This window comes from Podarcis cretensis (assembly GCF_951804945.1).
Source record: "Podarcis cretensis genome assembly, chromosome: 7".
Classification (NCBI taxonomy): domain Eukaryota; kingdom Metazoa; phylum Chordata; class Lepidosauria; order Squamata; family Lacertidae; genus Podarcis; species Podarcis cretensis.
The window spans coordinates 93240802-93253025 of NC_137176.1; the positions used below are offsets into that span (position 1 = coordinate 93240802).

At 47.9% G+C, this 12224-nt stretch overlaps 1 protein-coding gene and 1 long non-coding RNA gene across 2 annotated transcripts in view; one reads left to right on the forward strand and one right to left on the reverse strand.

Moving 5' to 3' along the window:
- Positions 1 to 12224, forward strand: part of LOC307220574 — a 214764-nt gene that overhangs the window by 163532 nt on the left and 39008 nt on the right. The window lies entirely within an intron of this gene.
- Positions 3081 to 12224, reverse strand: part of DGAT1 (diacylglycerol O-acyltransferase 1) — a 38189-nt gene continuing 29045 nt past the window's right edge. Inside the window, exons 12-17 of the mRNA XM_079984394.1 lie at positions 7761 to 7805; positions 6844 to 6956; positions 6181 to 6246; positions 5770 to 5857; positions 4571 to 4633; positions 3081 to 3385 (exon numbers count right to left, since the gene is read on the reverse strand). Of these exons, the coding sequence (XP_079840520.1) occupies positions 3239 to 3385; positions 4571 to 4633; positions 5770 to 5857; positions 6181 to 6246; positions 6844 to 6956; positions 7761 to 7805 (522 nt within the window). The 3' untranslated portion in view covers positions 3081 to 3238. The remainder of the gene's footprint in view (positions 3386 to 4570; positions 4634 to 5769; positions 5858 to 6180; positions 6247 to 6843; positions 6957 to 7760; positions 7806 to 12224) is intronic.

Consider the following 12224-nt stretch of genomic DNA (forward strand, 5'->3'; position numbering starts at 1 on the left):
TTCCAGTGAGCACTCAGGGCTAATTTCCTTCAGAATGAAGAGGTTTGATCTTCTTGCAGTCCATGGGGCTCTCAAGAGTCTCCTCCAGCACCATCACTCAAAAGCATCCATTCTTTGGCGATCAGCCTTCTTTATGGTCCAGCTCTCACTTCCATACATCACTACTGGGAAAACCAGAGCTTTTACTGTACAGTCCTTTGTTGGCAAGGTGATGTCTCTGCTTTTTAAGATGCTGTCTAGGTTTGTCATTGCTTTTCGCCCAAGAAGCAGGCGTCTTTTAATTTCGTGGCTGCTGTCACCATCTGCAGTGATCATGGAGCCCAAGAAAGTAAAATCTCTCACTGCCTCCATTTCTTCCCCTTCTATTTGCCAGGAGGTGATGGGCCCTGTTATGTATTGAAGTTCTCACCCTGCCCTCCAGGAGTATCATGTATATAGTTTTCACTCAGGTCCACGTCAGTTATTTTAGACGGGAAACCCTGGGTTGTTGCTGCTACAATGTTGACAGCCGGCTACCTATAAAAGCAGGCTGGCTGAGATGTTTGCTGTTCTGTTCTGGCCTGTGAATAAACAAGAGTTGTTTGAAGAATCGCTGTCATCTGATATGTTCACCCACAACCTAATAGGCCCAGTGGCCATTATCTTCAGTTTTTTGATGTTGAACTTCAGACCATATTTTGCGCTCTCCTCTTTCACCCTCATTAAAAGGTTCTTTAATTCCTCCTCAGTTTCTACCATTAAGGTTGTGTCATCTGCATATCTGAGGTTGTTGATATTTCTTCCGGCAATCTTAATTTTGGCTTGGGATTCATCCAGCCCAGCCTTTCGCGTGATGAATTCTGCATATAAGTTAAATAAGCAGGGAGACAATATACAGCCTTGTCGTACTCCTTTCCCAATTTTGAACCAATCAGTTGTTCCATATCCAGATCTAACTGTAGCTTCTTGTCCCACATAGAGATTTCTCAGGAGACAGAAATGTAAATATCTCTTTTGTTACACTTGATGGGTGTTTGGTGGAGGGCAAGGAGAACCATGGGGCAGGGTCCAGGATGCTCAGATTACTGCCCCCAGACCTCCCCTTTCATGATGTATTAGTGATGTAGTTTGGGGGAGGTTAACATGGGGATTAGGATACAGGTGGCACTGTGGGTTAAACCACAAAGCCTAGGGCCTGCCGATCAGAAGGACCCCAGAGTCGTCCGCGACTGGACCTAATGGTCAGGGGTCCCTTTACCTTTTTAGCATGGGGATTAGCAGCTAATAAAAGTTTGGGGGCTCTTTTGTTCGGGGCTTCCATCTTGTGGCAGGTGGGAGTCCTGTCGCGAGAGTCTTCAATAAAGACCAAGTCTACTGGCTGCTGTTTTGCTCTGGTATTCCTGGCTGGGGTCCTTGTTTTCTTGTCCAAGGGAGCCCTCAGATTTCTCTGCTGACAGTGGCAAAAACCTTCATCTGCCCAGGCCTTTTGTGATCTGGACTTGCCACCCTGGCAGTGCGCTTAAGGTAAAATTATCTCGCCAGCCCAGAATTTGGGCTCACTCTGCATGGCTCTAAGATGCCAACTGCACCTTAAAGGTGGGGGGGGGGTGCTTTCTGTATTCTTTTTTTTTAATGTAAAACAAAAGGGAAATTTGGAAGCAACCCTTTTGAATAGGAGAGGAAAGCTCTGGATGACTCCCAGGACAGAGGAGCACTTCAGGAATACAGTGGTGTCTCGCAAGACGAAATTAATCCGTTCCGCGAGGCTCTTCGTCTAGCAGTTTTTTCGTCTTGCGAAGCAAGCCCATTGACGGCTTAGCGGATTAGCGCTATTAGCGGCTTTTAGCGGCTTAGCGGATCAGCTGATAAGCGGCTTAGCGGCTTAGAAAAAGGGGGGGAAGGAAAAAAAACCCGCAGGAACTCGCAAGACATTTTCGTCTTGCGAAGCAAGCCCATAGGGAAATTCGTTTTGCGAAGCACCTCCAAAACGGAAAACCCTTTCATCTAGCGGGTTTTCCGTCTTGCGAGGCGTTCGTCTTGCGGGGCACCACTGTATATTCTTGCTGCAGGTGTGAAGAAACGTTTGCCAGAAATCAGTGTAATCCACTTGGTTATGTCAACAAGGTACAGTTCTGTGGACCCTTTAGCCCCCCCCCAACCTTTTGTCAACACAGATTTTTGAAAATATGCTTTAATCGCTTTTTGTATGAGACAGATACATTCTGCAAACTCTTTAAAAAGTTGCTGGGTTGTCAAAACACGGGAATGACCACACACAGCCAAGAACCACCTTGGCTGAAAAAGAGCTGGGCAGCAGCAGTTGCCAACACAGCCACCTCCGCAGAGAGCAGGGGTGCTGTGGAATTGGAGCAAACCCCCCCCCCCAAGTCGCTGCTCCCCTGCTGCGAGGACGGATCCTGGAAAAGGGGACGGAAGAGAACTGAGGCAGCTCTAGGGGCAGAAACTGCCACGAACCCAAACCAGGCCCCCCCCAGGAGAAAAAAGCTTCCAATCACCTGTGCCACCACAGGCAGTAGTACCAAAATCCGGCCGCAGGAGCCCCTGCTAACCAGCATTCCTTATTCCCATAAGGCCTTGGGGCTCAAGGCCGGCAAAAGGGGATGTTGCACCCCTTTCACTACAGAAGAGCTGCCGGTAGCCAAAAGCTAGGACGCAACTGAATGCCCAACGCCTTCGGGCTGGACGGAAGAGGACCCCCCCCCCCAGTGAGGGACAGTCCTTTAAAGCGCCCTGAAGGTCAGCACCAAAGGGAGGGAGCTGCCTTTGCCTACCCAGATGGGGGGCCATCCAGGCTCTGGGCAAAGCTCAGACCCCCCAACTCCCAGCCACACCCTTGGGCACAGCAGGATTCGAACCATATTCCCATTGGACGGGGGACCACACCTCCCTCATTGAGCCATGGCAGGAGTCACCTGGAAAATTCCCAGCCCAGGTGCCGGCCCAAGCGTCAATCCGGAGAAGGCAGCCCCCACTGTCACAATAATGACAGTTATTGCATTGATCCAGACTTCGGACTCAAAAAATGAGTACCTGGCGAGCAGCCGTTACAGACAGACACACACAGAAAAAGATCACACAAGGCAACTTTCCAGGGCAAAGATGAGGGCAGCAACATCTCTGCCCCTGCTGGTGCTGCGGAGAGTCGTGGGGCGCCCAGGAAACGGCAGGAAGAGGCTGCTCTGCCCTCGCCAGGTGTCCCTCTGCTGGTGGAAAGGCAGGAGGGGCCTCGCCGGGGGGGTCACTGGCTGCCCTCGTAGTTGAGCACGTAGTAGTCGTGGACGTACATGAGGACGGCAATGGGCTGCCCAATGATCAAGGAGATCCACACAGCCGCGTTCCCATAGTTGCCCCGAAGGAACCGGCCCACAAACCAGGCCAGAGGAATCTGCGGAGGAGGAGGAAAGAGGGAGGAAAGATGGTGGAGGGAGATGGGTCTTTTTAGCCTGGAGAACAGGCGACACAACAGCCATCTTCAGATATCTCAAAAGGTGGAAGGTGGAGCAAGCTTGCTTTCTCCTGCTCTGGAGGGGGGGACTCGAACGCATGGCTTCAAGTTACAAGGAGGAGATTCAACATCAGGAAAAACTTTCTGGTGGTAAGAGCTGTTTGGCAGTGGAATGGACTCCCTTGGAAGGTGATGGACTCTCCTCCCTTGGAAGCTTTTAAGCAGGGCTTGGGTGGCCATCTATCATGGATGCTTCAGCTGGGATTCCTGCATTGCAGGGGTCAGACTAGATGATCCTAGGGTCCCTTCCAGCTCTACAGTTCTGTGGTTCTATGATTCTCCACCTTAGGGCCAAAGTGCAGGTCCTGCCCCAAGGCTCACAGGAAAGAAGACAGAACTCTCTGGGGTGGTGGCAACAGCAGCATCCTGGACTCTGCTTGACCCTCACCCCCTTTGCCAAGACACCACATACCGGGACATACCGGGAGCCTCTGGCAAGGCTGAGCTGGCGGCAAGTGGCCTTTGCCAAGCCACTCATGCAAAATAATAAATAATAATAATAATAATAATAATAATAATTTATATCCCTCCCTCCCCAGCCAAAGTCGGGCTCAGAGCGGCTAACAACAATAAAAGTAACACAGCATTCTAAAATCAATTCATTCTAAAATCAATTCAGAATCAAATTAATGGCAACCATTGGGCTAGAGTTCTCTGAGGATTACCAAAGGAGGGGGGTCAAACTGTGCCTTGGCCAAAGGCCTGGTGGAACAGCTCTGTCTTGCAGGCCCTGCGGAAAGATGTCTAGTCCCGCAGGGCCCTAGTCTCTTGGGACAGAGCGTTCCACCAGATCGGGGCCACAGCCGAAAAAGCCCTGGCTCTAGTTGAGGCCAGCCTAATCTCCCTGTGGCCTGGGACCTCCAAGATGTTTCTGTTTGAAGCCTGCAAGGTTCTCCATGGGACATACCAGGAGAGGCGGTCTTGTAGGTACGAGGGTCCTAGGCCGTATAGGGCTTTAAAGGTTAAAACCAGCACCTTAAACCTGATCCTGTACTCCACCGGGAGCCGGTGCAGCTGGAATAGCACCGGGTGAATGTGATCCCGTGGTGAGGACCCGATCCTTACCTGAGCCATCATCCCTATGAATGCCCAGGGCCGGAACATCTTCAAGGGCACGCTGACCAGGTACTGGGTGGGGAGAGAAACCCACAAAGACATCAGTCTAGAGAGGAGAGGGCGCCAAGCCTGGCAAGCCTGGCTGCCTCCCATGCCACCCTCTGAAGCCCAGCAAGCAGCTTGCGAGTCTCTCCTTGACTCGAGTCCCTCCAGAGGAAACAGAACGAAGGGAGCTCTCTTGCCTCCTGAACTTTCTGGTGTGAGCCCATGGAATGACCCACATGGGGCCAGGGAAGCAAGTCAAGGGAGCGAGCAAGCTCCAGCCAGGACACCCTTGCCCTCTCCACGTTCAGGAGTTTGAGCCACTTCGCCCTGTTCAAACCTTATGCTGAGAATGGAAGGCAAGACACTATCGCGCCCCCTGCCCCTTCTCTGCTTTCAGAGAGGACGGTCCTTCGCCACCCCTTGAAAGATGCTTATCCATCATTCTTCAGAGGAGGAGGAGCCACAGTGTCCCTCAGCAACATCTAACTTGCTCAAATACACCTTGGCACTTGCCTCCAAATGATGCAGTGCAACTTGGGAGTTTTCTTCTTTTTAAAAAAATCATTTTTATTAAGTTTCCCATTTTAACAATCCAATCAAATCACATTGAATGTTCCAAATCATACAAATACATATCAAATAGTCCAAATATTCTGCCTAAATTATAAATTTTTGTTGGGACTTCCCATGCTTCAAGTTCGGGGGGGGGCCTCTGATCATCACAACTTGGGAGTTTTCAGGTGGATTCTTAGAGCTGAGGAACTACTTATGTTTACCTCTGCCCAACACACACACTTTTTTTGCTATAAGCAAAACTTGGGAGTGAGCAATTGTCTCCCAAGCCTTTTCCTTACTGGTCTTCGCAGAAATGATCTAAGCTCTGCTGGCCGCCATGTCCGCCTGGACTGGCAAGCTCAGTTTCAGGTGGCCCAGACACCCCCCTCAATCAGATTTCCTCTCTCTGCTTTCCTCTCTCGCACCAGATGCTGCTTCCCTCTTTCGCACCCTTGCAGAGAAGGGCTGGCTGAGCACCAGCAAGGATGCTTTTTGGTACAAAATCCACAGCCTTTAAGAAGAGGGTTGAGATTGCAAGCCAGTAAAGGGCGGGGGGAGGGGGAGACCCTTTGGGCTCTCCTGTCGACATTCATGCACAGGTAACTAACCTCGTGGAAGAAAGCAGAAGCGAAGAAGACGCCTGTCTGAGCCACCCATTTGCCAGCCCCCTTCTTTATCATGGGCTTGTAGAAATGCCTAAAAAGCAAAGGAAAGAGAGAACTTAAGAAGAGGTTGCTGGATCTGACCCTGGAGGCAGAGCAGAGCCACTGTGGTTCAAGCCGTTGGTAGAAATATTCCTAGAGAAGGCTCTTTCAAAGCCATCTAAGTTGGGGGCCACAGCTGCCTCCTGCAGAAGCGAGTTCCACAGTTTAAATATGTGCTGCACAAAGGAGGACTCCCTTTCATCTGTCCCAAATGGACTATGAGCAGAATTAGCCCGGCCCTCCCCCACTGACAGCTACAGCACCCCCCCCACCGCCCCTTGACCCCAGGATTGTCACAACTCAGCCTAGGTGTACCTCAAGCACCATTTGTGGACCGGGATGTTCCAGTTCTGCCAAAAATAGGTGACGGTCTCCGAGTTCCTGAAGGAAGAAAAGGGACATGTGTTACTGCGCGTCAACCCTTGACATCGAGAGAAACGCTTAATAGAACAAAATAGGTCCCCCCCCCCCTCTCTTTCGGACAGGGGGTCCAATTCCTGCAGGATCAAATGTGAGCGGTCTGGCTGCGCACAGGATTCCGTCACTGAGTTTCACCAACGAAGGCTGAGCCCAGCCAGTATCGTCCCTATCAGATGTCTCAAAGGCTCTTCCTACAACGCACATGGAAGGGAGGCGTCTAAATCATTCGCCATCATCTTAAGTGATGGGGATCCACCCACCGCACCCCCACACCTGTTAGGGCTGGGGAAAACCCTCCCAGTCCTCGCCCACAGTGAGGAAGTCTCCAAAACCAAAACCTTGGCTGTTCTGCAGGGTGCTTTGAATGCCCAAAGCAGATCTTTTGAGTGCCATTTACAGATTTTTTTTTTTTGATTTTTTTATTACAGCCATCTGCCATTCTTTCTGTGGTCCTAGGGCAGGTTATAACAATCTGAGACACAGCTTAAAAACCTGAAAATTGAAAAAAAGAACACAAGTCACAAAACACAAAGGGCCCTTCCTGCAGAACTGACTCACCACCAGTCCCTGTAGAACTCCCGGTCTCCAAACTGCATGATTTCCGCAATGACATTCAGGCTGGAGTGGAAGAACCAGTAGAAGAAGATGAGCCAGATCAGGTGGTTGGGGACCTGTCGGGGACAGCAAGGCAGAGGACAGCATTAGTGCAGGGGTCAGCAAACTATGGCCCGGGGGCCGGGTGCGGCCCACCAGGCTCGTAAATCCAGCCAGCGGACCCTGCCGCCCACTCGGTCAGTCGCCATGCGGGGACTGACTTCCGTGACCCTGGCACAGCTTCAGATTGGCTGCAGGAAGTTCCTGCAGCCAATCCAAAGCCTCGCCGCCCGCATGCTCAGGTAAACCCAGTGCAGCCATGGACAGAGGCGGGCGGGCGGCGGGCATCATGACGGGCACGTCATGGGGCTTCAGCCAGAGCTTGGCATGCCTACTGGCCTCATGCCTGGCACCTGGCTCGGCGGCCGCACTGGAGCAGCTGGAGGGCAAGTTGCGTGCGGCCTGCCCGCCAAGCTGGCCTCGGACGACGGGCCGCAGCGCATGGTGCATGCCGCCTGGGAGCTGCGCAGGGACCGGCCAATGGAGCAGCTTCTGCTCGTCAACAACGCCGGTGAGCAGCAGTGCCGAGATGCGCTCCTGAGCACGTGCAGAGTGCGTTCCTCCTCCAGGTACAGAGGCAGCTGCAGGACCGGCTTACAGGGTATTTATATTTTTCAAAATATAGTCCGGCCCCCCACTACAACTCCCACCATCTTGTTCGTTTGATGCTGGGAGTGATTGGAACCGTAGTCCAAAGGACCTGGACAGCCCCCAGTTGTGACTTGCCTTGCGGGATCCAACCCCAGAGGCCTGCTCCCATCCCCATCCCAACCCTCTGTGCCCAGGTGTCCTGGGAAGGAAGCCCAGTTTGTGGTACGTACAGCTAGTTTCAGAAGGCGCTCGATGATCCTGGAATAGTCCATGTCCTGCAAGGGAGAGGAGAGCAAGAGTCAGCTGCAGAGTGTCAATCATAGAGTTGGAAGAGACCACAAGGGCCATCGAGTCCAACCCCCTGCCAAGCAGGAAACACCATCAGAGCTCTCCTGACATATGGTTGTCAAGCCTCTGCTTAAAGACCTCCAAAGAAGGAGACTCCAGAGACTTCCGGAGGCGGCGCGAACGGCAATGGCTGCCCTTTCCTAGCCGGGGAAGGGAAGCTCCGCCGAAAAAGGGTCTCCCGCTGCGGCGAAGCGGGGACCCATCCAGGAAAACCACAGGCAGCAGAAGCCTGTGGTCTTGGGGTCCGGCGGGCGCCAGGAGCAGCCCCCAAAACGTTGAAGGAGCCCCGTAAGGGGCTCCGGATCGCGGAGGGGGTTGCGGCGCTGTGGATCGTTCCGCAATCGGCGGAGTGAAGCCGTGTTGCTGCTGCCGGTGAGCGCTGTCCTTTCTTCCTAAATTACAGACTTGGAAAACAACAACCCGTGAGTAAATGGACTTTAAAAATTTCGGGACTTAAAGTACTTAAAGTACTCAATTTGGCTGAAAGCGGAGTGACGAAAAATAGGAAGTCCGTCTTCCGCTGTCATTGAATTACCAAGCAAAGAGCCGGAGGAGTGGAGGCAAAAAGTGAACTTTTAATTTAACTGATCTGGACACCCGTGGAAATTATTTTTTAGCAGAATAAGGACTTTAAGCAATTGATTACATGACTCTTATCTGGACTGTGATACCTTTCTTCTATTTGGATTACAAATTAAACAAGAAACCCAGGTGCTGGAACTGCCTGAGCAATTGAGCAGCCAGTTTGCAGGGCTGGATACTTTTGAACTTAAACTTTGAAACAATCTGAGGGAGTTTGAACTGGCTACTTTGAAGCACCTTTTGGAATACCAGCAAGCACTGTCTGAAATACTGTGACTTTTTAAATGCTAACTCTGCTAAAAGTTACCTTATAGAAGGTTCTCGGACATTAAATGGGACTATATTATTTTTATTGGAATTGTCTTCTTTCCTAAAGACATTTTAAGCTCCCCCTAGAGGATTTGGGATTAATAGCAGTGACATTGTTTTACTTTCCTTTTCCCGGCCTCCTGTTTGACTATTACCATCTGGGCCGCTGCTTTCTCATGGGAACAACTCAGCTTGACCTTGAATTTTAGATAACTCTGGAATGAGTGGCGCAAGAAAAAAGGGACTGAGAACCAGACAAACAACCCTAACCGCAGTCTCCCAGGCACGCAGATCATCTGTGCCTACTGTGCTTACTCTGCCTACTCAGACTTCTGAGAAAGAAGCTGCTTTTCTGCCACGGGCAGAAACTGAGGAATTTCAATCGGAAGAGATGGCCTCAGGAGAAATTAGTTCTACTTTAGAGAAAATTCTTGAAAAATTGGAATCTTTGAATAAAAAAGTGGAATCTTTGGATAAAAAAGCTGATCAGCAAACAGCTAAAATTGATCAAAATACTGAATGTTTAAATAGACTAACTGGACAAGTTGCACAGAATGTGCAAGCAATTGGAGAATTGAAGGAGACTGCAGGTGAAAATCGGAAATTGGCTGAAGATACCAGCCAAAGATTGGGAAATTTAGAGAAAGAGGTAAGGCCACTCAGCAAACAAGTAGGTGAACATCAGACTTATCTTTCTATGATAGAACTACAGAATAGACAGACCAATTTAAGGATAAGATCGGTACCAGAGGTGGAAGAAGGCAACTTAGCTGAGTTCTTGACCAAAGAATTTTCCAAGTTTTGGAACTTAGAGGAAAAAGACTTTAAAATCATATCAGCCTTTAGACTTGGAAGACTTATAAAGAGAGAGAAGCCCAGAGATTGTTTAATAATACTGAGATCAAAGGAGGAAAGGGACAAGATTTTGGGTCTACATTACGGAAAGTCACTGGATATTTTGGACAAAAGAATTGAAATTTACAAGGATATTCCTAAACAACTGTTGGACCTTAGATCTGACTATTTGGAACTAACAAGATTGTTAAGGAGTAATACAATCATCTTCAGGTGGGATTTTCCTCAAGGATTATCTTTTACTTTTAGAGGGAAGAAGATTAAAATTAGATCACCGGAAGATAGAGACAAATTTTTGACTGCGTACGGAGAAGACCTCCAAAAAGGACTGGAACTACCCTCGGGGCCTGTAGTACCAGAGGTGCCTGCACCCTCGGATTCTGAAGACCCAGCGAACAAGGTACTACCCCTAGAAAAATAACCAGACTTATCCAGGATGTCTCTGCAACTTTTGAGTTGGAATATAAATGGCTGTAACATTCCGGAAAAAAGAAGGAAAATTTTTCATATATTGAAAAAGGAGCAATTGGACATTATTTGCTTACAAGAAACACATGTGACTAGGCTCCACAGGAAAGTATTAATAAACAAAAGACTTGGTCAGGAATTTATATCTTCAGACAAAGTAAAGAAGAGAGGCGTGGTGATATATGCAAAAGAGAGCCTGTCACCTAAATTTTTATTTAAAGATGAACATGGAAGAATTTTGGCAATCGAAATACAATATCAAGGAGAAAAGATTTTGATATTAGGAATTTATGCACCAAATGAAGGGAAGTCGGAATTTTTCAAGAAGTTGCATGAGACTATGCTGGAATATCTGGATTATGACAACATCATCATGATGGGAGATATGAACGGGGTCGTATCAACTAACATGGATAAGTCACAAAGCCAGAATGTTACAAAAGATGGCAGACTACCAAAGACCTTTTTTGAACTGACTGACAATATGGACTGGATTGACATTTGGAGAACGAAGAACCCCTTGGGAAAAGAAGGAACATTTTTCTCTGAAGCTCAGCTGACTTGGACAAGAATCGACCAAATATGGATAACTAGAGGTCTGGCACCGAAGGTCAGAAAGGTGGAAATCTGCCCAAAAACCTGCTCCGACCATAATGCACTGAGAATGGATATGACACTATTACCAACTGGCTCCTTTAGATGGAAGATGAATGACAATTTGTTCAGAGATCAGGAGATTATTAAGAAGGCCCAGAAAGCATTGAAGGACTACTTTGAGATAAATATGAACACTACGGTGGAAAAAAGAATTATTTGGGATGCAAGTAAAGCTGTGATGAGGGGGTTCTTGATACAACAGAATGCTGCAAGGAAGAGGACACAAAATGACAGAAAAGATAAGATTTTGGAGAAAATAAAAGAACTAGAGAAGAAGCTAAGATCAAATCCGAAGTCCCTGCCGATCTTGAGAGAAATCAAACTCTACCAAGCACAGTATTCTAAACTGATAAATCAGGAAATAGAGTGGAAGATTAAATTAATGAAACAAAAAACCTTTGAATCGGCAAACAAATGTGGAAAACTGCTAGCTTGGCAGTTGAAGAAGAGACAAAAATTGAATACAGTTACAAATTTGGAAATTGAAGGAAGAAATATTCAGAACCCCATGGAGATTAGAAAGTGTTTTTGGAAATACTTCAAAAAACTATACACTCAAGGGCCGCAGAATGAGGTCGAGATCAAACAATTTTTAGAGAAAAATGGACTTAAAAAGTTGTCACAAGAAAATAGATCTCTCCTGAATAGTAAAATAACATGCCAAGAAATTGAACAAGCCATTCAAAACATGAAACTGGGCAAATCTCCAGGACCAGATGGGCTAACCTCCAAGTACTATAAGATACTAAAAGACCATTTGATACAACCATTGATGGAGGTTAGCAATGAAATTATGGAGGGGAGGAGGGCGCCGGAGTCGTGGAAGGAAGCTTTTATCACATTGATACCAAAATCGGAAGCTGAAAAGACACAACTTAAGAACTACCGTCCCATCTCCCTTTTAAATGTGGATTACAAAATATTTGCAGACGTTTTGGCAAGTAGACTTAAAAAAGTTTTAAATGAAGTAATTCATAAAGACCAGGCAGGCTTTCTCCCAGGTAGACACATGTTTGCTAATACAAGGAACATTATTGACATTTTGGAACTTTTGCAAACTGATATAAATACAAAAGCAGTGCTAATCTTTATAGATGCAGAGAAGGCCTTTGATAATATCTCTTGGAAATTTATGAAGGGAAATTTAAAAGAAATGGGAGTGGGTCGGGGTTTTGAGAATGGGATTGATGCAATATATTCAGAACAAAAGGCTAAATTGATAGTAAACAATGTGGTCACGGAAGAGTTTAAAATTGAAAAAGGAACACGACAAGGCTGCCCGATTTCCCCTTTGTTATTTATATCAGTTCTGGAGGTGCTCTTGAATATGATTAGAGGGGACCGGTTGGTGGAAGGGATTCAGGTCGGAGTGAAGCAATATAAACTTAAAGCTTTTGCAGATGACCTAGTTTTGACTCTGCAGGAGCCAGAATCTAGTACAAAAAGAGTATTACAACTGATCCAAGATTTTGGTC